Source organism: Pongo pygmaeus, chromosome 22 (genome assembly GCF_028885625.2).
Source record: "Pongo pygmaeus isolate AG05252 chromosome 22, NHGRI_mPonPyg2-v2.0_pri, whole genome shotgun sequence".
Taxonomy (NCBI): Eukaryota; Metazoa; Chordata; class Mammalia; order Primates; family Hominidae; genus Pongo; species Pongo pygmaeus.
In genome coordinates this window covers 57,047,580-57,071,178 of record NC_072395.2, presented here as the reverse complement: position 1 = coordinate 57,071,178, position 23,599 = coordinate 57,047,580, and the positions used below count along the sequence as shown (strand labels likewise).

Here is a 23,599-nt window from a genome sequence, read left to right as displayed (position 1 = left end):
AAGGATTCTCTCCAGTCTAGGTCACAGATTGTGCAGCCACAGAACACCTGGTGGCATCAGGGCCTGAGCTCCTCCCTTCTACAAAGACCTCTGGTCTGCAGGCCTCCAGGCACAGTGCTGTGGGCCACAAGGCACTGCCTGTCATATTCATCTCCTCTCTAGCACATGTGGTTTCACACCACCCCCGGGAGGCCGGCAGGCAGATATCAGCTCCACTTCCCAGATAAGCAAGGGAGCCAGGTACTACCCAGGGTCTCGTGGGCCACACCGCTGGCGAGGGACAGGCTGGGCCTGGCAGACAGCACTGGCAGTCAGTGAAGTGCCCACTGCACTGGGTCAGCCTCAGGTCCTGACCCTGGAGGCTGCTGTTACTGAGCTGTGGGGACCAGGATGTCCTACCATGATGGAGACCCAAGCCACTCTCATGATGACCGTTCCCAAGGGCACTGCAGAGGGGAGGAGCTGTCCCCTCCTCCGTGTGGCCCACGCAGAGCTGGTGCAGGTCTAAGTGAGCTCACCAAGACAGGCCAATCCCAGCCCCAGACTCCAAAGCGTCCCCAAGAGGTCAGGGAGAGGCTCTGTGCCCCTGACCCCAAGGATATGCACAGGTCACAGGGCAGGGCCCCCGCTAGACAGCGGGAGCACCCTGCTCAGTCAGCCTGTTTCCCCACGACGGAGGCCCTAGTGGGCAGACAGGCAGGTCGGGAGCCCCCACAAGACACCAGGATACAACATAACCCTTTTTAATCTGAAGTGTAGACTTCATCCTCACGTGTTAGAAAACTCCATCTTTTTTTATCCATAAGTTCTTTATCAAACCTTTATGTTAAAGATATAAATAAGTCTCATACAAAGTTCATGGGAATACCTCTCTGAGAGGCATTTTCAACATTCATCACCATTCACACAGCCCCGCTCCTGGGGCCAGGTGCCAGTGCGTGCCGGCCCCTGGCGTGACCCGTCGGCTCACTGTCCTAATGGGCTACATGTGTGCACAGGAAAAGCAAGTCACTACCACTAGGGACAGTATTTCAGCTGCTCTCTGGACCCCTCCTCTTTGCTGGCCCAGGTGGCACAAGGGTCCCATCTCCCTGGCAGGTCTTAGCCGGCACAATCCAACGCTGCAACCGGCTAGCTCTCGGCCAGCATCCCTTCTTCCGAGTCTCTGCCTCCTCCTCCAAGCAGGTGCAGGCTGTCATCTTCAGATGCTTCTGCCTCCTCCTCACTTCCCAGTGGGTCTAGGGAGCGTTTTGTGCCCCGCTGCTTGGAAACTGCTAGTGCGTACTGCATGTTATAGCGGTTCCAGCTACAGCTGTCAATCACACACAGGATGGTCAATGCCAGCAACGCCCAGGCCCTGGCCTGTCCTGCACCCAACCACCTCCTCTGCGACCCCTGAGAAAAGCAGCAGGGGCTAGACATGCTGGTTCCTCCACCCCAGCAGCCATTTGTTTCCTCTTTTCCCTGCCCCAACAATCTGGTTCTGCCCCATCCAGCCCTGGGGCAGCAGAGGCCTTCAAGGACCCAAGGACCCAACTGTAACATCCTATCCCTTTGGGGTCATCCTGGCAGTTCAGCCCTTCCGCTGGGCCCAATCTAGATGGCTTCACCGGCAAGTTCCACCAAACACTTAAGAAGAGACCGCTGCAGAGCTATGTGGTGTTTTGGAGCGAGAGGGGAGGAAAGCAGGCTCTGAATCAGTTAATTTTCTGGAGTTAAAAGAATAAAGGAGAAAAGTGATGCCACCATCACTTTACATAGGAAATGAGAACTGAAAGATAAATGGATGAGAAAGGAAGGAAGCACCCCACTGCATCTGCAGGTCACAGGACCCTCTATGCAGGACTCTTCCTGACAGCCAATGGCAACCCTACAGATTGGCAGTGAACGCCTAGACAGGAGGTCCAAGGAACAATGCGCTTACGTGAACTCTAAAAACATCCCATAAGAGGGAATAAATCTAAAGGAGCTCGGCCGGGTATGGTGGCTCATACCTATAATCCCAGCACTTTCTTTGAGAGGCAGAGGCAGGCAGATCACCTGAGGTCAGGAGTTTAAGACCAGCCTGGCCAACAGGGTGAAACCCTGTCTCTACTAAAAATACAAAAATGAGCTGGGGGTGGTGGCATGTGCCTGGCACCATAGCTACTTGGGAGGCTGAGGCAGGAGAATTGCTTGAACCTGGGAGGCAGAGGTTGCAATGTGCCGAGATCATGCCACTGCACTCCAGCCTGGGCGACAGAGCGAGACTTCGTCTCAAAAGAAAAAAAAAGGAAAAAAGAATAATGAATGAATAAATAAATAAATAAGGGAGCTAGACAATCCTCCTCCTCTACAGAGCTCTGTGCAAAGTCCAGGACATCTCAGCTGAGGGAAGGCCTGGCACCAAAATTGTGGATCAGGGCACATCCCAGCCTTCTGTAGGGCACCCAGAACATGAGGGGAGGAAAGGCTCGACCTAGACTCTGGGACTCTTTCCAAAGACTGAGTGACACTTCAAGGACAGACGGGAGGACCACACAAACCCACAAGACCCAAACTCAGGCCTCAGCCCCTGAACCCTGGACAGAGCAACTCGCAGATAGGGCAGAGAACAGATGTTTCAGAAACGCAGCTGGGAAACCTGGCAACTGATTGGCAACAGAGGGTGATATCCCTCACATGGCTACTCTGACGCCTGCCTAGTCCCGGCTCTGCAGGACCTTTAGGGAAGGTGAATTGGTAGGGACAAAAAAGGCACAAACCACAAAGAAATGACAGGAGAAGAGGCGGGCACCCCTGCAAAGTGAGCACTGCGGAGGGCCGGGCCCTGTCCTAGGCCGGCGGATGAATCCTCGCAGCAGTAACAGCAGCAGCACCCTTTTCTAGGGGAGCCACAGCTCAGGGCAGCCACGCCTCCAGGACTCCAGGCTGCCTGGCCTCACAGTCCTGTGACCACCCCCACTGCCTGTGCAAGTGACCTGCAAATTCAGGAAAGGCTGCCTGGTCCTACAAACGCGGCAATCCCTCCAAGAGCCTGGAGGATTCCGGCCGCACCTGGAGTACGCCACCTGCAGCCTGTCTGCCTGCCACAGTGCTCGCTGCTTTCCATTCAGCGCCAGGCCATTTCCCAAGCTGGTCAACCACGGGGTGGCCGGGCAGGTGCAGTTCACCCGCAGGTGAGAAGACAAGCCTCCAGCACTGGTTCCTTTTGTCCTCAAATCAGATGACACAAGGAGCACTCCACAGTGTGGACCAGCAGGGGACCGTGCACCCCACCCACCCCCAGGCCCTGCACCTGCACGTACAGTTTCGACAGGTCGTCCAGGTGCCGCTGGATACTCTTCTGGAGGAACTGAATGACAGGCAGCAGCGTCCCGGCTCTGAAAGGGAGACTCCTAAGCATGCGGTGCTCACCCCGTGGTACAGTGGGCTCACTTCATGCTGCATTTGCATGTCAAAGTTCCCTTTTATCCAGCAGGACAAGCCACAGATGAACTGCGGGGGGGGCCCTCTACCTGGACTTCAGCTTCTGTCCATGCAACATGAGCAGTCTGTGAGTCCACAGGAGGTAGAATTCCAGGTGGCGAGACACTTCAAAGGAGGAAGCTAAGAACTCCAGCACTTTCTCCACATACAGTTCAGGAAGGGAGGAGGTGACCACTTCAACTGCAGAAGGAGAAAAAAACATGCTTATTCTGCCAACAACTCAAAGCAGGAGAAGAGAGGATGACCTCGGCGCCCGACACCGAAGCTGCGACTCACTCTCGCCGCTGGGCACTGCCTCCAGGGCCTCCTGCACCAGTTTGCTCTCGTTGAGCCTAAGGGCCATGAGGATGGCCCTGGTGAAGTCCTGCTGGCGCAGTGCCTCGCGCACCCTCCCGGGGGTGATGCTGGTGTCCAGCTCAAACGGGTCAAAGAGCACGCGGGTGTCCAGGGAGAAGATGAGGAGTCCCTCTGTGGTGGTGGCCGCCCAGCAGCGCCCTGGGAAATTAAGCAGTGCTTTCCTAAAAATTTAAGCTCATTCCTCCCAACATTTTTTCTTTTTTTTTAAAGAAACAGTATTAAGTACATTCCCCTGGGACAAAGTGCAAAAGTCAACAGGAACCGGGACGTCTGCCTCTAGCCCCCACCCCACTACTCCCCTGAGAAGGAATGAATGGATCATCCCGAAGTTACTCTCCCAGGGATGCACATATAAGCAAATATGTACACGCATGCGTCCTCCTCTCCTGACGCCGGGAGCCAGCCAAGTCTTCTGTCAAGCTCAGGCGTCTCCAGCTCCGCAGGCTCTGTGGTCTCTGCCGCACCTACTCAGTGCTGCACGGAGCACTAGAGACAGCCAGAAGGATCCGCCAACGAAAAAATGCCCAGTAAAATGTCCCAGTAAAACATCAGTGACCAAAGCAGGTGGCCAGCCAGATTTGGCCCTTGGGCCCGACGGCACAGACCCCTGGCTCTGACACTCAGTCTAGGCTGGAGCACACTTGCCAATAGCCCTGCTCCTGGCTCCTCTGTGTGGGGACCATGTGCACCGCCAGGCTCCACAGGCCTGTGGCACAGACACTCCTCCCCGCTGCGAGAGGATGGGGGCAGTGCGGAGGAGACAGGCTCTCCATGATGGCAGAGCCGCCCCAGCCAGGCAGCACATCCAGGGCACTTGGGGAGCTGCTAGAGCGAGGGCATGCCAGGCCTGCCATGTTTCAAAGCTCAGTGCGTCTGAGGTTGGCACCGTCATAGCCGTCCATCCTCAGGGACAACAGCCATCTTGCGGCCTGCAGGGTTTGCAGCGCCATGTTCTTACCCAGGGACACAGGGCACAGCCCAGAGCCTGCAGGCAGCTCCATGGTGGCCAGCCTTGCCACGGCACAGATGCCCCAGTGCCCACTGGCACCAAAAGCCCATGGCTCAGTGCTCACCAGTGGGAGAGAAGCGGAGTGAGGTCACCCTGATCTCAGGTTTGAAGTGCCGAGAACTCATGTCACCTGGGGAAAAAAGAACCGATAGTGGTCACTGGACAGCATATCCAAGCTGCTCTCCCCACGAAGCAAGTCATCCTGCGGTCTCCCAGCTGGCTGGGGGGTGCCGTGGGAGCCCCATCAAGAGCAGCAGCCTCTACTCATTGGGCCCTGCACAAAGCGGAGGCATAAGCAGCCCTTCCCTCGCTGCAGCTGTGGCAGGTGGGCCTGTGCTGGGGCCGCAGAGGCTGTTCCAGGTGAGCTGCCAAACAGATGGCCCAGCCCGTGGGGCAGATGCTTGAAAAAGCCAGCCCGGCCAGCAGACTGCGTGTCCAACCCAGAAAAGGACCCCGGCCCAGCCCAGGAGTGGGTCTGCTGTGCTCAACACGGTACCCTGGGCCTGCATATGGAGGCACTCAGGGTTTCTGGCTGGCGAGTGTCCCATCAGGACGGTCTACCCGGGACCCAGATCTTCTAGAGCACCTGGCTCTCCGTGCAGCGCACATGGCCTCACGCCAGAATGCTGTGTGCTGTGCAGCAGACAGGGCACCCAGTCCCAACAGTAAATGGACAGGTCCCGCCAGGGCAGGGAGACCACATGTAGCAACACATGGGCAGCTTCTCCGGCCACAGGGGCTGACGGCACCAGCACCAACCCACTGGGCCTTCGACACCCCCAGTGTCCAGCAAACGTCACCACGTAGTGACCGTTATTTCCACACTGCAGCCCCAACCAGGGGCATGAGTGCACGGTCACCCAGGATCGGTGAAGTGGTGGGCAGATGCGGGAGGAACCTCTGCTTACCTTTCCTGACGCCTGGCAGTGGTATTGTGACTCCGTCCTCCTGCCCAGCATCCTGATCAATTAGTGCCAGGTTGCCAAACTCTGTCATTTTTCTTCGGTTCAAAAATTCCTAGAACAGCAAAAGCAGTGGACGCCCTGCTTCTGACGGCCCGGCCGCCTGGCCCTCCTCTCCTACCTTTGCTCTTTGACGCCAACACCAGACCAGCCTCAGCCCTGTTTAGAACGAGGACAGGGAGAGAGCCCTGCAGTGCCCCAGGGACCCTTCCTGCAGAGCTAGCTGCAGACAGGGTGGGTGTGGAAGCTGTGGAGCGGGGCAGGTGTGGAGGCTGTGGAGGGGATGGACTGAGGTCTACATGCTGCCATTGCTGCCACCATCACAAGGGCTGGGGCTCACAGCGAGGATGGCCGTCTACTCCCTCGTGAAAATGCCAAGGACACCTTCCCCCAGAAACACTTAGGGGACACTGGGCTTCTGCTCTGATGGGGCGTGGACAGGTGAACCCAGCAGCCACACCCCTGCTTAGAGGCTACCAGGGCTCCCTCACTCTCATTCTGAGGTCCTGCAGGTGAACCCAGCAGCCACACCCCTGCTTAGAGGCTACCAGGGCTCCCTCACTCTCATTCTGAGGTCCTGCAGGTGAACCCAGCAGCCACACCCCTGCTTAGAGGCTACCAGGGCTCCCTCACTCTCATTCTGAGGTCCTGCAGGTGAACCCAGCATGTGAGTGGGACCTGAGCCGAGGGCTGTGCTGAGCGGGGAGGGCAGGCACCAGTGGGGACAGTGAAGGCAAAGCCCTGTACGCGGGACCCCGGGCAGGAAGCCATCGGGCAGGGCCTACCAGCACCCTCTTCATTCACTCCTTCCCTGACAGGTGTCCGTGTCTCCCGAGCCAGCGTGTGCTGGGCACTGCCCCCCACATCTCCAGCCTCATAGCAACCAGCCTTGGCAGGGTCATCCACAACAGGGGTCCCCAACCCCTGGTACCGGCCCATGGCCTGTTAGGAAACAGGTTGCACAGCAGGAGGTGAGCAGTGGGCAGGCGAGTGAGTGAAGCTTCATCTGAATTTACAGCCGTTCCCCATTGCTCGCATTACCACCTGAGCTCCGCCTCCTGACAGATCAGTGGCAGCATTAGATTCTCATAGGAGCACGAACCCTATTGTGAACCACACATGTGACGGATCTAGTGGCAGCATTAGATTCTCATAGGAGCACGAACCCTATTGTGAACCACACATGTGACGGATCTAGTGGCAGCATTAGATTCTCATAGGAGCACGAACCCTATTGTGAACCACACATGTGACGGATCTAGGTTGCACCCTCCTTCTGAGAATCTAATGCCTGGTGATCTTGATCTGAGGTGAAACAGCTTCATCCCAAAACCAATCCCCCCAACCCTGTCTGTGGAAAAACTGCCTTCCACGAAACCGGTCCCAAATGCCAAAAGGGTTGGGGACCGCGGCTCCACACACGGCTGAGGCAGGCACTGGGCTTCACGGCCGGGCTCTGCTGGGGCAGGTGACGGACCCATGCACTTAGATACAGGACAAGCACCACGACTGTGCCCAAGGCCCCTTGGAGCCAGGAGTGCAGAATGCAGGAGCCCGACGCATTCCACCTGCATTGGAAGCAACATCCATCCAGCCCCGCGCTGCCGGCTCACCTCCATGGCATCCAGAGACAGGTTGCAAGAGATCTCGAACCTCTTCATGAGAATCTGCTCACGGACGTGGTAGATGCACACGAACTTGGACATGCCTCCTGCCAGGATGCTCTGGCCGTCTGCAGAGTAGCACAGGGTGGTGAAGGCCCTGGGTGGAGAGGACACGTGGACTTAGGGTGGCCACCGTGGAAACCGCAGCATATGGCTCCTAAAAACCAACTTTAGGCCAGCATGGTGGCTCCTGCCTGTTATCTCAGCACTTTGGGAGGCTGAGTTGGGAAGAATGCTTCAGTCCAGGAGTTCAAGACAAGCTTGGGCAATATAGCAAGACCCTGTTTCTACAAAAAATAAAATTAACTGGGTGCGGCGGCATGTGCCTATAGTCCCAGCTACTCAGGAGGCTGATGTGGTAGGATCACTTGAGCCCGGGGGTTGGAGGCTGCAGTGAGCCACGATTGCACTCCTGTACTCTAGCCTGGGTGACAGAGTGAGACCGTCTCAAAAATCAAAACTCAAAATCAATACAATAAAAACTAACCTTAGGAAATAAAGGAGATCCTATACCAGCCCTCCAGGAAGCAAACACCAGCCTCAGCAACTTTCACCAAGGCTCGCTGCCTCAACTCACACGAGACTTTTAAAACCCACAATGTTCAATGGTGCTGTCACCTGGTTCCGCTCTGAGCCAGCACCACCCTTAGATGCTTCAGCTTCCTGAGAGTCAATGTCTTTTTCACAAAAGGAACAAGTGGCTCAAGGAACAGTGTTCCCTGCTGAGGTCAGCACAAAACGGCGGCCAGTCGGCCTCCACCCTAAGCAGCCTACTCTCAGTCACATCTGCTTAGTCCTGCGGAAACCAGAAACCAGCCCTTACCGCCCAGCTCAACAGATGCCTCGGGGTGGGCAAGGTCCCTTAGTTATGACAGCAAAGAACAAAGAACAATAGAAAAAATGAGCAAAGTGGACGTCATCAGAACTAAGAGTGCCACCAAAACGGTGGAAAGACGGTTCACAAAGCGAACAAATATCTGCACATCAGGTATCACAGAAACCCCTAAAATCCACAATCGAAAACCAAACAACCCAATTCAAAAACAGGCAAGAGACCTGAACAGACGCTTCTCCAAAGAAAACTTACAAACGGCCAAGCCGCAGACAGAAAATGCTGAATGTCATTAGAGAAACTACAATCACAACTACAATGAGATACGAATTCACATCCACCGCAACAGCTCTCATTAAAAAAATAATAATAATAAAGCAACAAGTGCTGGCGAGGAGGTGGAGAAGCCAGAAGCCAACGGCGTTCCTCATGGGAATGGCAACCGTGCAGCTCCTCCAAGCTGGAAACAGAACCATCAGCACCCGTAAGTTCCACACTCAGGGCAAACCCATGAGGACTGCACATAGGCGTTCATGCCACTTCCAAGACAGGGTCGCTACTTCCTTCTGGAGGAAGACCCTCTGCCAAACAGGCTTCTGAGCTCCTGGGACACAGGTCCAGGCCCCAAGGCCACACCCACCCCGGGCACATCCCACAGATCCTCCCCCTTCTCCTAAGCCTGACCTCCATCCAGGTGAGCCTCACAGCCCAGCCAGGACCCCGCACAGGCAATTCGGTCAGTGCTGTGCTGGCCTGACTCCTCGAGACAAGGGGACACTATGTCTTCACCATCCACGTAGCACTCTCTAGCAAGGTGAGGTGACTGAGGACCTGCATTTTTACTCCTAGGAGGCTGCCAGGGCTGTTTTCTGCTTTTGTTTGTTTTGTTTTTGAGACAAGGTCTTGCTCTAGCATCCAGGCTGGAGTGCAATGGCATGACGCCATCCTCACTACAGCCTTGATCTCCCGGGTTCAAGCGATCCTCCTGCCTCAGCTTCCTGACTAGCTAGGACCATAGACATGTGCCACCACACCTGGCTAATTTTTCTATTTTTTGTAGAGATGGCGTTTTGCCATGTAACCCAGGCTGGTCTCAAACTCCTGGGCTCAAGCAATCCACCCGCCTCAGCCTCCCCAAGTGCCGGGTCTCCGGTGTGAGCTCGGGCACCCGGCTGCTCTCCCCTCTGCACACCAGGACGATGTCATAATTCAGGATCAAGGTTTGGAAGTGGATGCAAGCTCTCAGCTGAACAAGTTTATGTTCAGCAAATCCAGACGTCCTCCTGTGCTGGGGGCTGTGAGAGCCCAGGAGTTGAGGAGGACATGGTCTCTCCCCAGAGGGCTCAGGACCACCTGCCTCCACCCACAGGGACTCAGCGGTCTCAGGAACAAAGGACAAAGCCAAAAACGGAGAAGCTGCAGGAGGTTGGTGGCTGGCTGAGGTCTCAAATCAGGAGGCCCAACGCCGACACTCACTTCCCCTTGGCCGCGTGCTTGGCTGTAATCTTGTCCAGCTCCTTCCTGCCGGTCTTCAGGTCATGCCTGCCCTCAATGGAGCCCGTCTGCACCGCGTTCTCGGGGTCCCAGAAGGTAATCTGTGAGTTCAGTGTGGCCACAGCCAGCTCCGCACCATCAGGGCGAAAAGTCACAGCCAGAGCTAAACAGAGATGCAAAGTAAGGCCCAACGAAGACCCTAGTCTCCCGCAGGCAGGCCACCAACCACCCTTGGCTGGAGACCAGGCCGTGCCCTGGCACCCCTAAGAGACCAGCGCCTGTTTGGTCTGGTACACAAGAATCTCCTCCCAGGAGAATCCAACCCAGATAGGTGAGGGAACAACTCAGCGCCAGTGACGAGCACGAGGCAGTCCAGCTGGGGCCACAGGACCCACGAAGGCCGATGGAGGGGGCGCTGGGAAGGTGAGGCTGACGGGTGAGTGATGGTGGTTACTGAGGGTGGCTGGACAGACTAGAATACAGAGCTCTGCAAAGAAGCCACATGTGATGCCAAAAGCCTGGCAGAGCTCCAAAGCAACTCTGAAAATCAGGAAGCAGCTGTGGCAGCAGCCCTTCACCCTTGGGGAGCTGTTCTCTCCTGCCTGGCATACTTGCCCACAGAGCGGGAGCCCTACAAGGACTCGTGGAAGCCACGCTGGCCCGACTTGCCAATCTGCTGTCTCCTAGGTACTGCCAACCTCAAGGGCTGCCATGCCAGCAGGTCTGGGTTAAAAGCCACCCCCTGCTTCCCACCAGAAGGTTCACACCAAACCCACAACCAGGAACAGGGCAGCGGGTGTGACAGCATGCTGCTGGTCCCCAGGCCGCTGCTCCTGCCTGCTGCCTCGTGCTCACCATCAGAGGTCAGAGCCAGCGTCTCCTTGGTCCTCCAGCTGTCAAACATGTCCCACAGGCGCACTGTCTTGTCCCAGGAGGCACTGGCCAGGATGGACTTCATTGGGTTAAAACACAGACCACTGATGGGCCCTTCATGTCCAGACAAAACCTACCATAGAGCAAGGAGGCGTGAAGAGTGGAGGTGGCGGCCGAGGCGGCTCTCTGGGCAGGTCTGGGCCAGGGGCATGGGCCCTCGGAGTATAACCTCAGCTCCCTGCACTCCTCTCCCAAGAGACAGGAGGGCCCCTCCCGAGCCCCAGCCCAGCCCCTCAGGGTGCTTACGTCGAGGAGCCTGCCTGTCTGCATGGACCACACGAAAATCTCAAAGGAGTCCTGCGCCCCTGCAGAGACGATCTCACCGCTCGCATCCACTGCCACGCAGGAGAACTGGGTGGGGCGTGGAGAGGTGAAGGTGCGGAAGTTTCGGTACCTGCAGAGAAGAGGCAAGGTCAGCGTCACGTGCCAGGGTCCCCTGCTCCAGCAGCTGTGCCGCAGCCTCACCCTCCACCTTCCCCTCTGCATGGGGGAAGCCTGCCCCGAGCCAACCCGGAGCAAACACATCACCTGTGAAGGTCAAAGGCTCGCACGGTCCCGTCCATAGATGAGGTCACCACAACGTAGCCGGTGGCAGTAAAGGTCACACCAGTCACCCCGCTGGAGTGCTCCGTAAAAGTGACAAAGCAGAAGCCGCTGAGGGTGTTCCACACCTTCACCTGCGGCAGGACAGGAGAGGCAGGGACAGACCCCAACCCTGTGTGCCACGGCTTCGGCCAGGATCCCTGTCCCCATGCCGCCCCACCTAAGATGCTTGCCCCTGTACTGCCCCATCCCTGAGACCCTACCCGTGAGTAATACCCCATCTCTGAGACCCCCAACTGTGACTGATACCCCATCCCTGAGACCCCCATCCCTGAGACCCCCAACTGTGACTGATACCCCATCCCTGAGACCCCCCATCCCTGAGACCCCCAACTGTGACTGATACCCCATCCCTGAGACCCCCATCCCTGAGACCCCCAACTGTGACTGATACCCCATCCCTGAGACCCCCCATCCCTGAGACCCCCCATCCCTGAGACCCCCAACTGTGACTGATACCCCATCCCTGAGACCCCCCATCCCTGAGACCCCCCATCCCTGAGACCCCCCCATCCCTGAGACCCCCGCATGTGACGCCACATCCTGAGAACCTTGCCCAGTGCCCACGCCTCCCCCACAGGCCTGAGGCTGTGTTGAGTGGGTGGTGAGTGGGCCGTCTGCCCCGTCTCTTCCTGTCACCTCCAGGAGGAGCCCATTTAAGGCCCAGATGGCCCGCGGGGTGACTGCACACACCAGAACCCTGTGGATGCTGGCCGGATGCCAGCTGCCGTTACCATGGACCCACCCTCGGCCACGTACTGGAGCCCCTTGGACGCTGGCTGGATGCCGGCTGCCGGCACCACAGACCCACTCTCGGCCACGCAGCCACCACCGTGCAGGAGACCAAGTCAGAAAGGAGAAAGAGGGACACCCAACCCTCTCCATTCAAATTTTTGTATGTTTTTAAACGCCTACTGAGCTAATGAGCCCGGGTGAAGCTGTGAACACCAGCCCTACTGTCAAGGCACAGCCCCACAGACCGCTGCATCTTCAGAGCCCCCCAGGCACAGAGGCCGACAGGACAGGGACAGGAGCCTACCTTGCCGTCATCCCCGCCAGTCACGATGTACTGTCCATCGGGCGAGTAGGCCAGGGCCACCATGCTGTTGAAGTGGCCCTGCTGCTTGAGCACGTAGGACTCACTCTGCCACTCCCACACCAGCAGCTGGCCCAGGCCTGTGCACACGGGGGAAGCTGGGGTACCCGGCTCAGGCCCACCCCAGGTCAGACTGGCCTGGCACACCTTCGCACTTGGCACAGGACTGAGAAAGCTGCCGGGCACGGGGCGAAACGCACAAACCCCCAAGCATAGGCTGGGACCACTGTCTGATGCTGCAGCTCCGCCAGCCAGTGACGGGCCCCGCCCGCGCAACCCAGTGGCTGCCGGTCACAACTGAGACAAGCTATGACCCCCCACCCCTGAGCAAGGGGCTTAAGACAGAGAGGTGTTTTCAGGAGGGCCAGGGCAGGGAGGGCACCCCCGGGAGGCAGCTGGAGGAGAAGAGGGTACCCCCTGAAAGGCGGCTGGAGGAGGGTAGGGCACCCCATGGCAGACAGCTGGGGGAGGGGAGGGCCCCTTCTGAAAGGCAGCTGGGGGAGGGGAGGGCACCCCCAGTGGGTGGCTGTCAAGCAGGCCTGTAGCCGGGCAGCAGTGGTCCCTAATGAGGAGTCCATCTCTACCACCCAGGCTGGGGACAAACCTGAACAGCCAAAAGCAATCCAGTCCCCCGAGCTATTGATGGCCACTGAGGCGATGCTCTGATCTGAGATGCTGCAGAGAACGGGCCTGTAAGTGGGAGGCCAGCCTGCCCGGGCTGAAGCCCCAGTGCCCACTCAGGGCAGCCCCAGACACCAGATTCTATCCCTGTGTGTGGAGCTTACCCCACCCAGTCACCAGACTCCAACAATTCACTTCAGTTCAAGTATCAGAGGGCTGGGTGCAGTGGCTCACGCCTGTCATCCCAGCACATCGGGAGGCGGAGGCAAGGACTGCTTGAACCCAGGAGTTCAAGACCAGGCTGAGAAAACCCAGCAAGACCCGTCTCTACAGAAAATTTAAAAACTAGCTGGGTGTAGTGGCGCACACCTGTGGCCCCAGCTCCTCAGGAGGCTGAAGTGGGAGGATCATTTGAGCCCGGGAGGCGGAGGTTGCAGTGAACCGAGATTACGCCACTGCACTCCAATCTGGGCGACAGAGCAAGACTCTGTCTCAAAGAAAAGAATCAGAGAAAGCCCAGAGGAGAGGCCAGCGTTCAAAAACTTGCAACTTCACAAGTTTATGAGCATAGTATTTTTGTTCTCTGTGTCTCACAGATGAAGAAAAGTGGAGACAAAAACTCGAAAGGCTGTGACTGACCCGAGACCAATGGTGCTGACTGCCGGTGGGGGCGGCAACACTGTCGCACTGACCAGCACCAGCGGCTGGGCAGGTTTCGGGCTGGCGTCCTGTGGTCTGAGCTGGCACTCCAAGTGGCTCTGCTGCCCCCACTGCTAAGGGCAGGCTTGGCTGGGCCCTCAGATTCCGGGCCAGTGAGTGCATAAAACCACACCCCACTGCGAGCCGAGGCTTACCTCAGGGAGTGGATGAGGTTAAACTCTGGCAGCTCATGAAGATGGAAGATTCCAGAAGCAAAGCCAGTGACCAAGAGGTGAGACTTCTTATGAAATGCTGCAGCTGTCAGGTTGTTAAAATCTCCTTCTTTATTGAAGAAGTACCTGAATTGACGAGAGAGAAGAGTTGTGAGGAGGAGCGCAGAGCCAGGTTGCCACCCCAGCTCGCTCTAGGCTCCAGGACACAGGACACAGATCCAGGCAGGAGGTCCCAGACCTGCCCTCTCCCTCTCCACCCCAGGCCCTGAAGCTGCCCGCCTCCATCCCAAGCTCGGGACCCCAAGGGAACCTCACACAGCATCTGCACTGTCGCCAGCTGGCCCCACAGCAGAGCTAGTGGTGCATCCAGAGGCAGCAGTGCCCATGGGAGGCAGAGGAGGTGCGGGAGGTGCAGCATGGCCACCGGGCACACCCGAATCCCATCATCCCCTGCTGCTTCCTCCTCTAAGGAACCCTCGGTCCCCATCAGCAGACGAAGGTGACCCTGATGGCACCTCTGCCCTCGAGACCTCCCCAAGTCACAGTGTAGCTCAGCCCTGGTCCTTCCCTCTTCTTTCTGGCCCCGGTCCCTCCTGAACAAGTGATAGGGAGCACTGGCTGCCATTGCAGGAGGCCCTCCCTTCACATGCTTCGCATTGACAGCCCGCATTCCCCGCCTAGCAGGCACATTGTCTTCCTGGAGCTGCCTGGAATCTCCCTTCCCCAGGGCGGGGTTGGGGGGGCCTATCGTCCCTTCCTCTTCCTCCAGTCCCCACTCAAGTCTTGACTCCAGCACAACACCCCCAAGTCCCCACGGGCACTGACTCACTCGCGGGCACTGACTCACTCGCGGGCACTGACCCACTTGGACCTGTTCTGGCCACCCTCCAACTCCGCTGCCCCTGGCAGTCCAGCAGTCCAGGGCCAGTCCAGCTGGCCCTCCCTGCTCCTCAGACCCAGGACTCTCATGGCCACAACTCCCACCTACCCATCAGACCCCAACACCCTCCAAACGCAGCCCGTTCTGGCTGCCTGACTCCCTCCACAGGCAGGGCCTCATGTGGGCGCCTTCCCTGCCCAGGGACCCCAACTGCCGCCCACCTCCACATGCAGCCACCTCATCACTGCACCTCTCCTCCCCGGCGGAGAGGAGGCCTCACAAGGGTGGGCAGTGTGTCTCAGTGCCAAGTTTGGAGCCCTGCACACAGCAGGTTCTAAGTAACTGCAGCAAGGAGGAGCCCAGGCTGGAACACCCAGGTGACGGAGACACCACAGCTGCGGGCAACTCTGCCTTCATGAGATCCTGACCAGCCTCCCCCACAGCCCAGACGTGGGACACTCCGAATCAGGGTGGCATCTCTGCCAGGGCTCCAGGCACAGCTAAGGCCATCCCACAGGCAGTCCGCAGGGCCAGGCTGTCTCGTCTCGTCTGGGGGACTGAGTTCGGATGTGGGGCTGCATAGCCAGCTCAGTGCCCGAAAAAACACCAAGCACCACCCACCAGCGGGCCCCGAAGCAGGACTCAGACCACCCGCTGCGCCCACTCACAGCCCGGTCCCTCCCTCCAGCCTTGCCAAATGCTCTCCCTGCGTCTCCCTGCACGAGGCCAAGGGACTATTGCCCACACCAAACTCCACAGAAGTTGGTGGGGCCACAGACAACTCCCAACCCCCTTAGGGCCCAAGGTGCTGCTATTCCCGTCACGGAGTGCCCGCACACCTCTCTGCCCCCTATGCACCCTTACCCACCGCCCTCTGCCCTGCCCTGGGCACACAGGCAGCTCAGAGAGCCGAGGCAGGGACCCTGCTTAAGGGGCAGGGTCAACACCCAAGCACTCGAGGGTGCTCAAACTGGGGCCCTGAGACGCGGGCCTGCTCTCTGTACCTCCCACTCCTCGGCCCTGGGGACCCCACATCCAGATCCCTCTGAGGGCAAGAGATTCCCACAGGAGTGCCCCACCGCAGCCCACCACACCCTCGGAGACCTACTTGGCCAGCCGTGAGTACTTCACTTTTCCTGTCTTCTCCTCCTCGGCCGGAGTGGCTTTTCCCCGGATGGTGGTCTCTCTGTCCCCCTCCTCCTCCTCCTCCTTCTCCTGCTCCCGCTGCAACAGGTCTGCTTTCCAGCCCGCAGGGGGCTTCAGCCGCAAGCCCTCGGGGGGTGTGTCACACTGCCACATGCACAGCACTCCGTCCTGGCTGAGCGAGTATAGCTGAAAGGGGAAGCACAGGGTCACCCCAGCCCCAGCCACACTGGCCCAGCTGCCACAACCAGGCACCTCCCTCCAGCTCAGATCCAGGGACCAGCGGCACCGAAGGCCCCTCTGAACTCTGAGAACAATTCTCAATGGGCCGCAACAGCTGCTGTTGGTCCCTAGATGCCCCCAGGCCACATGGGAACAGCCTGGGGGAACCGCAGGAAGAGGCCACCTGCAGCCTGGGGCCTCCCTGAACTAGCCGGTTTGGCCACCGTCAAGCTAGGGAACTTGACAAAGGGACGTACGTCCAGGCTGTTGGATTCAAAGAAGCAGGCCACAATGGCATCCTTATGTCCCCCCAGTGCATAGTAGATGAGGTTGTCCCAGCGCTCGGCTCCGAACACCCAGGTGGACATGTCTTTGCTCCCAACCACAAAGCACCTGGAAAAGACAGAGACGGCACCTCCTCAGGGCTTGGCCATGACAAAGCAGCCAGGTGCATGCTCCAGAGGGCTGCATGGAGACCGCTACAGCCCCACGTGGTCTCAGAGTGAGCTGAGAAGCCTTCAGGCACAGGAAGACACTCCAGCACAGCCCCTGCCCTGTCTGCCTTCCTCACACCTCCCAGACTGCCCCTGCCCTGTCTGCCTTCCTCACACCTCCCAGACGCTGCCCCTGCCCTGTCTGCCTTCCTCACACCTCCCAGACGCTGCCCCTGCCCTGTCTGCCTTCCTCACACCTCCCAGACGCTGCCCCTGCCCTGTCTGCCTTCCTCACACCTCCCAGACGCTGCCCGAGCCAACCGCAGCATTCCCAGTTTCCGGGACAAACAGGTGAAAGGGCGGCGCAGAGGCAGGAGGCTCGGCCACAGCACGCACTTCAGAGCCACGAAGACTCGACCACAGCCACCCAGCCAGTCCCGATGGTGCGGGCAGCGCCCAGCCCCAAAGGAGGCCGAGATGCCATTGCAGAACAAAGCTGCAGGGCCCAAGCGGGGGACCCGTCCAAGGGGCCTCACTCAGGCCCCACTCTCCCCAAGCCTTCGAGGCCGCACCTGGAGTCATCCGTCCAGTCGATGCAGGTGGTCTCATCGTAGGGCCCAAAATAGGTCTTGTCCAGAACGAAGGCGTTGAACTCCCGCTTCTTCCCAGGGGCATGATACATCTGGGCAATGTTACCCTTTGTGACAACAAACTTCCTATGGAAGGAATGCCGACATAGTTGATATTCAAGACCAGCAATGGCCCTAAGGCCACTGTGGAGTCTCAGCCTGCGCCCACCTGGGCCTTCTGGAGTCCCGCCTCATGCAGGATGGAGGCTGAGGAGCAGAGGAAGCGGAAGTCAGGGAAGAAACAGCCCTGGAGGGAGGGCAGCCTGGCCGCACCAAGCCTTCTGCTCCAGAAAAGGGGGTCACCAATGCCAAAGACTGGGCCGTGTGTCCAACATCACAACCCGGGGCCCAGGGAAGAGAGCTGGGCAGTGGGCCTCACCGCCGGCACGCACGGCCGACCCCTCCTGCCCCCCAGCCGTCCCCCTTACCTGCCATCAGGGGAGAAGGACACGCTGTGCACAGAGCCCTTGAAGTGGAAATGGTGCAGCACAGACCTGCAGACCAGGCTGACCAGCAGCGCATCGCCCCCTGCAGGACGCCAGAGGTCACCACCGTGCAGCTACCCCAGGGGCCACCCCAGATACACAGCTCGGGAAAAACGGAGAAAGGTCTTTCTCGCGTCCACTGTGAGGAGTCAGGACTGAGACTGCCCAAGGGCCATGAGGCCCTGCCCTGCCACAGGTGATGCCACAGACACAGCCTGCGGCGGGGACGCAGCCTCACCCGTGACACCCTCATCCCCAACCCCCACCCAGGCCCCAACACGGAAGCGACTAGGGAGTGGATCATTTCAGACCCACACAGCCCTGAGTCCTCCTCACTGGTCCCCTCAGTCCCCACCCACATCAAGGGCGAGTACCTTCATCGACGATGATAGCAAGGCGGCCATCCGGGGACAGCCCCACGCACTTGACGTTGTACCGAGTGGCCAGGGGCAGCGTGTCAGATTTGTTGCTGATAAAAACAAAAACCACAGTGTACTGTTAGTCCTTAAGTCACATGAGGGAGACAGGCCAGGCCTGGCCTGGGACCAGTGGCTCACCCTCCCCAAGTAGCGCCTCCAATCTTACTGGACCCCACGTGCCAGAGTTCATCTGTGGATACCCCCCACTCCTGAAAAAGAAATGACACTGTTGGCCGGGCATGGTGGCTCACACCTGTAATCCCAGCACTTTGGGAGGCCGAGGCAGGTGGATCACCTGAGGTCAGGAGTTCTAGACCAGCCTGGCCAACAATGATGAAACCCCATCTCTACTAAAAATACAAAAATTAGCTGGGCGTGGTGGTGGGGGCCTGTAATCCCAGCTACTTGGTGGGGGGGCCCGAGGCAGGAGAATCGCTTGAACCCGGGAGGTGGAGGTTGCAGTGAGCCGAGATCACGCCATTGCACTCCAGCCTGGGGGACAAGAGTGAGACATTGTCTCAAAAAAAAAAAAAAAAAAAAAAAGAAACCACTTGCTTTGCAGCAGCTCCTCATTCATTCAAGATTGATGACAGCATTGCGGCAATTCAGTCCCATCTTCAGGCTCTGCTTTCATTTCTAATCCTCTTGCTATTTTTACTGCATCTGCAGTAACTTCTTCCACCAGTCTCGAACCCTTCAAGTCATCCATGAGGCTTGGTACTAAACTTCTTTCAGACTCCCGTTAATGTCGACACTTTGCCCTCATTCAATGAATCATGAAATGACAACTAGAATGGCAACTCCTTCCCAGAAAGCTTTTTATTGGCTTTTCCCAGAACCATTACAAGAATCACTATCTTTGGCAGCTAGAGCCTTACAAAATATATTTCTTAAATGGTAAGACTTGAAAGTTAAAGTTACTCCCGTAGGCTGAAGAAGAGATGTGCTGTTAGGAGGCACGAAGACAGCATCTCCTTACGTGTCTCCATCGGAGCTCATGGGTGACCAGGTACGTTGTCCAATAGCAGAAATATTTTGAAAGGAACCTTAGTGGGTTCAACAATGGGCTGGAAAGATTCAGGAAACCATCAGTAAACAGATGTGCTGTCGTCCAGGCTTTGCTGTTACACTTATAGAGCACAGGCAGAGTAGCTTCAGCATCATTGTAAACGGCATTAAGATTTTCAGAACAGTGAATTAGCACTGGCTTCAACTTAATGGCCCCAGCTGCATTAGCCCCTAATAAGAGAGTCAGCCTGTTGCTTGAAGCCAGACATTGACTTCTCTCTAGCTATGTAAGTCCTCGACAGCATCTTTTTCTTTTTTTTTAATTTATTTATTTTTAGATAGAGTCTTGCTCTGTTGCCCAGGCTGGAGTGTACTGGCACGATCTCAGCTCACTGCAACCTCTGCTTCCCGGATTCCAGCAATTCTTCCACCTCAGCCTCCTGAGTAGCTGGCATTACAGGAATGTGCCACCATGCCTGGCTAATTTTTGTACTTTTAGTAGAGACAGGGTTTCACCATATTGGCCAGGCTGGTCTCAAGCTCCTGGCCTCAAGTGATCTGCCTACCTCAGCTTCCCAAAGTGTTGGGATTACAGGGCATGAGCCACTGCACCTGGCCATCTTTTTCCAATAGAAGGCTGTTTTGTCTCCATTGAAATTTTGTAGTTTAGTGTAGTCAGCTTCATCAATGATCTCAGCTGGATCTTCTGGGTAACTTGCTGCAGCTTCTCCATCAGCACCTGCTGCTTCACTTTGCACTTTTATGTTGTGGAGATGGCTTCTTTCCTTAAACTTCATGAACCAACCTCTGATAGCTTCCAACTTTTTTCCTGCGGCTTCCTCACCTCAGCCCTCACAGAACGAGGACAGGTAGGGCCTTGCTGTACGTTAGGCTTTGACTTGCTTAAGGGAATGTTGTGGCTGGTTTGATCTTCTATCTGGATCACTCAAACTTTTATCCGTATCTGCAATAAGGCTGTTTGCTTCCTTGTAATTCGTGTGTTCACTGGGGTAGCACTTTTAATTTCCTTCAAAAGCTTTTTCTTTGCATTCACAACTTGCCTGTTTGGTGGCAGAGACCTGGCTTTTGGCCTATTTCAGCTTTTGACATGCCTTCCTCACTAAGCTGAGTCCCTTCTAGCTTCTGATTTCAGATGAGAATTGTGTGACTCTTCCTTTCACATGAACATGTAGTGGCCACTGTAGGCCATTATTAACTGGCCTAATTTCAATATTGTTTGTTTCTCTTCCAAGCAGAGGAAGAGAGATGCGGGGTGGGGAACAGCCGATCGGTGGAGCAGTCACAGCACACACAATGCTTACCGATTAAGCTCGCTGTCTTACATGGGCATGGATCACGGCACCCCAGAACAATTACGATAGTAACAGCAAAGATGATCACAGATCACCTTCACAGGTATAATAAACTTTGAAATATTGCAAAATTACCAAAATGTGACACAGAGACATGAAGTGAGCCCCCGCTGCTGGAAAAACGGCACCGACCGACTTTCTCCAAGCAGCGTTTCCACACACCCTCACTTTGTGGTAAAACAGCATCCGCACAGAGCCAAAGTGCAACAAAGTGAAGCAAAGTGCAACAGCACACAGGAAGAAATCGCTAAACCCCAGAGAAAAAAACTGACCTCCGGCTGCAGAGCTGGAAGATTTGGGCCTGCCCGTCCGACTGGTGAGGCCCAGTGGCAGCAGGGCTCCCGAGCAGGGGTCCAAGGCACCTTCAACTCCCCCAGCAGCCCTGGCCTTTCAGCCCTTAGAGGCCTTCCCTGATGGGGGAAGGGCTAACCCTGAGCTACACCTTTTCCCCCACCCACCCTTCACAGCACAGAGACAGGGTCCCTTCCCAGGGAACGGAGACAAGTGACACACCACTTTATGGGGCCTGGCTAAGGCACTAGAACGAATAACTGGGTCTGGCTGCCAATTTCCACAACTGATCTGCTGACTCTAATCCGTCCTGTAGTCCTGTCCTGGGCTCCCTTAATTAAAAAGGGTGTACCATTAAAAGGAAGGCACAGAAGACACTATCAAATTTTCATATGTTACTTAAAAAATAGTGATAATACTAATCAGTATCACTATTATGAATACCACTTTCACATACTTACTTTTTAAGGTCAAATACAGTGACTCTATTGCCCACGGGACTGATAACTGAATTTCCATCGCAGGTAAAATTTAGGTTCCCACGCCGGTACACCGTACCCAGCAAATTTGAAAACTGTAAAGAAAACAAAATTGTCTCAACACAAAGAAAACAGTCCACTCCCAGAAAAGCACTAAGTGCGGCATCTGGGCAGAGAGATGGCATAGAGAACCCCACCTTGGGGGCCCGTTCACAGTTCCTTGGTAAGAGAGGAAGAAGTGAGCCTGATCCTCAGGAGACCAGAGGAGCCCGGGCGGCCCCAAGCTCCCACAGAGATGGGTAAGATGCCCCTGTGAGCACTGAGGAAGCCTCCCACGACAGGAGGCGCCTGCCAGGTGAAGAGGGGCATGGAGCCCACACTTCACCAAGAAAAAAGCTGCAACAATGGAACAGCACCCCAAAAGTGCTTAGAGCTCAGGGCTTCCAGCAGTGTGGTAAGCCAGCATCCTATTTACTAATTCACGAGCACGAGCGTTCACTGGAGACTGCCATGCGCACAGACACGCACACCTTATATTCTATCTCTAGCAGGAGGGGGATGAGAAGTGTGGGAGGAGGGGCTACTTTAGAGGGTGGTCACGGAGAGCCACCTGGAAGGGTCACCTGAGCTGGAATCTAAATGGGAAGGCACCCGCCAGGCCCCGAAGCTGTGGGCGGGCAGTGCCCTCAGAACCTCAGGGAGGAGCTTGGTCAGCAGAAGGACTTTAAGCGGCCAGGCTCCAAGGCACATTTTTTGCCACCTTGCAGCAGGAATGTGGAGCGGATGAAGCCCTGGCCTGTGAGGACGTGGATATGGTTTCTGGTTTGGTGCTGGGCACACAGTGGTGCCTCCACCAGCACAGGGGACACAGGAGCAGCACTCTGAGGGGCCAGTACCATGCTCAGTTTCGGACAGGACAAGTGTAGTACACGGTGGGCTCAGCAGCAGGCGGCCCGTGCAACCCTGGAAGCCCAACGGTCAGGGCCACTGTGGGAAACACGGGCGTCCCCATAACCAGCCAGCTGTAGCAAACGCTTCAGAGACCCCCAGGCCGGCTCCGCGGCCCCCTCTTATTACCTGTCTCACCCGCCTCCTGCACTTCACATCTGGGACAAGTCTTCCCTGGCTCTCAAAGCTGAGGGCGTCCGCCTCAGGAACTCCCTCCGGCCTCGGGAAACAGAGCTCACACCTGGGTTCCCCGCCCTTCCGCTCACCTGGACGCTCGCTCGTTAGGGAGCAGCACCGGGCCCCGGGTCCCTCCTGTTCTCACCCCGCCTGCGCGCGCCCACGCCCCGTCCCACCTCCTCATCCCTCCCGAGGGTGCTGTGCCCTCCCCGACGGCACCAACTCCAGCCTTTGGGTTGGGCCATACTCAGGTTAAAAATATCCCGAGACCCCGACAAATGTCCCTGTTCCCTCCGAGAAGCCGTCGGCGCCTCCGTCCCAGCTCTCCCAGGAGCCCCACCACAGCCCCGCGTCCCCGAGGCCACGGGCGCGCAGACCGCCGGCGACCCCCACGCGGCCAGACGCCGCGAAAGCAGACCACGCGCCCCCAGCCCGCCCGGAGCCAGCTCAGGCGCCGTCCACCGGAAGAGCCGCGCCGATCCAACAGACCGCCCGCCGGCCGCGCTCACCCGGTAAGCGAACTTCATCACGGCCGTCGCACGTGTGCCGCAGCTCAACCCGGCGGCCGCCCACAGAGACACTTCCCGGGGGTCCGCGCGGCACCGCCCACAGTACGCACTTCCGGGAAGGGACGGTGTGCACCGCCCACAGCGCGCGCGCCCGGGACGGGGCCGCGCACCACCGTCCTCAGCGGCCCAGGATGCCGGAGGAGCCGCCTCGCCCTCGCCCCGCCCCGAGGCGGAGTTTGAACGCCAAAGGCCCAACCCCTCCCAAGGCGGGGCCTTCTCCGGGCCCCGCCCACACCCCCGGAGCCTCACTGCAGGGCGCCTCTTAGGCGCGCTCCAGCGCAGGGCGCTCTCCGCACGGACGCCCAGCCTGGCACAGCAGCGTCCACAACATCCGAGGGCGCTGCACACCCAAATGTCTTCGTTCTTGTGAACTATTGGGTAAGGAATTATGAATAAAGTCCCGAATGCTGGCCGGTGCGGTGGCTCACGCCTGGGAGACTCAGGCGGGTGGATGACCTGAGGTCAGCAGTTCGAGACTAGCCTGGCCAACATGGTGAAACACCGTCCCTACTAAAGTATAAAAATGAGGCGCATACCTGTAGTCCCAGCTACTCGGGAGGCTGAGGCAGGAGAATGGCTTGAACCTGGGAGGCGGAGGCTGCAGTGAGCCCAGATCGCGCCATTGCACTCC

General features: G+C 57.5%; 1 protein-coding gene across 2 annotated transcripts; it reads right to left on the bottom strand.

Moving 5' to 3' along the window:
• Window positions 1-727: 727 nt before the first annotated feature.
• PWP2 (PWP2 small subunit processome component) lies at window positions 728-23,116 on the bottom strand. Of its 2 annotated transcripts, XM_054468414.2 has the most exons (21): window positions 22,909-23,116; window positions 21,257-21,369; window positions 18,079-18,173; window positions 17,648-17,747; window positions 17,163-17,306; window positions 16,414-16,549; window positions 15,900-16,123; window positions 13,894-14,037; window positions 13,023-13,093; window positions 12,362-12,498; window positions 11,248-11,396; window positions 10,966-11,113; window positions 10,642-10,792; window positions 9,769-9,949; window positions 7,410-7,557; window positions 5,743-5,851; window positions 4,899-4,964; window positions 3,745-3,963; window positions 3,498-3,648; window positions 3,288-3,362; window positions 728-1,312 (listed from the first exon to the last, which is right to left on the bottom strand). In XM_054468414.2, exons 1-21 carry the CDS (start codon window positions 22,924-22,926, stop codon window positions 1,132-1,134), a joined length of 2,760 nt encoding a protein of 919 aa, XP_054324389.1. In that variant the 5' UTR covers window positions 22,927-23,116; the 3' UTR covers window positions 728-1,131. The 2 variants fall into 2 exon arrangements, with proteins under 2 accessions (XP_054324389.1, XP_054324390.1); XM_054468415.2 differs by lacking the exons at window positions 728-1,312; window positions 3,288-3,362; window positions 3,498-3,648; window positions 3,745-3,963; window positions 4,899-4,964 and having other exon boundaries at window positions 5,830-6,738; window positions 22,909-23,077.
• Between the last annotated feature and the right edge of the window lie 483 nt (window positions 23,117-23,599).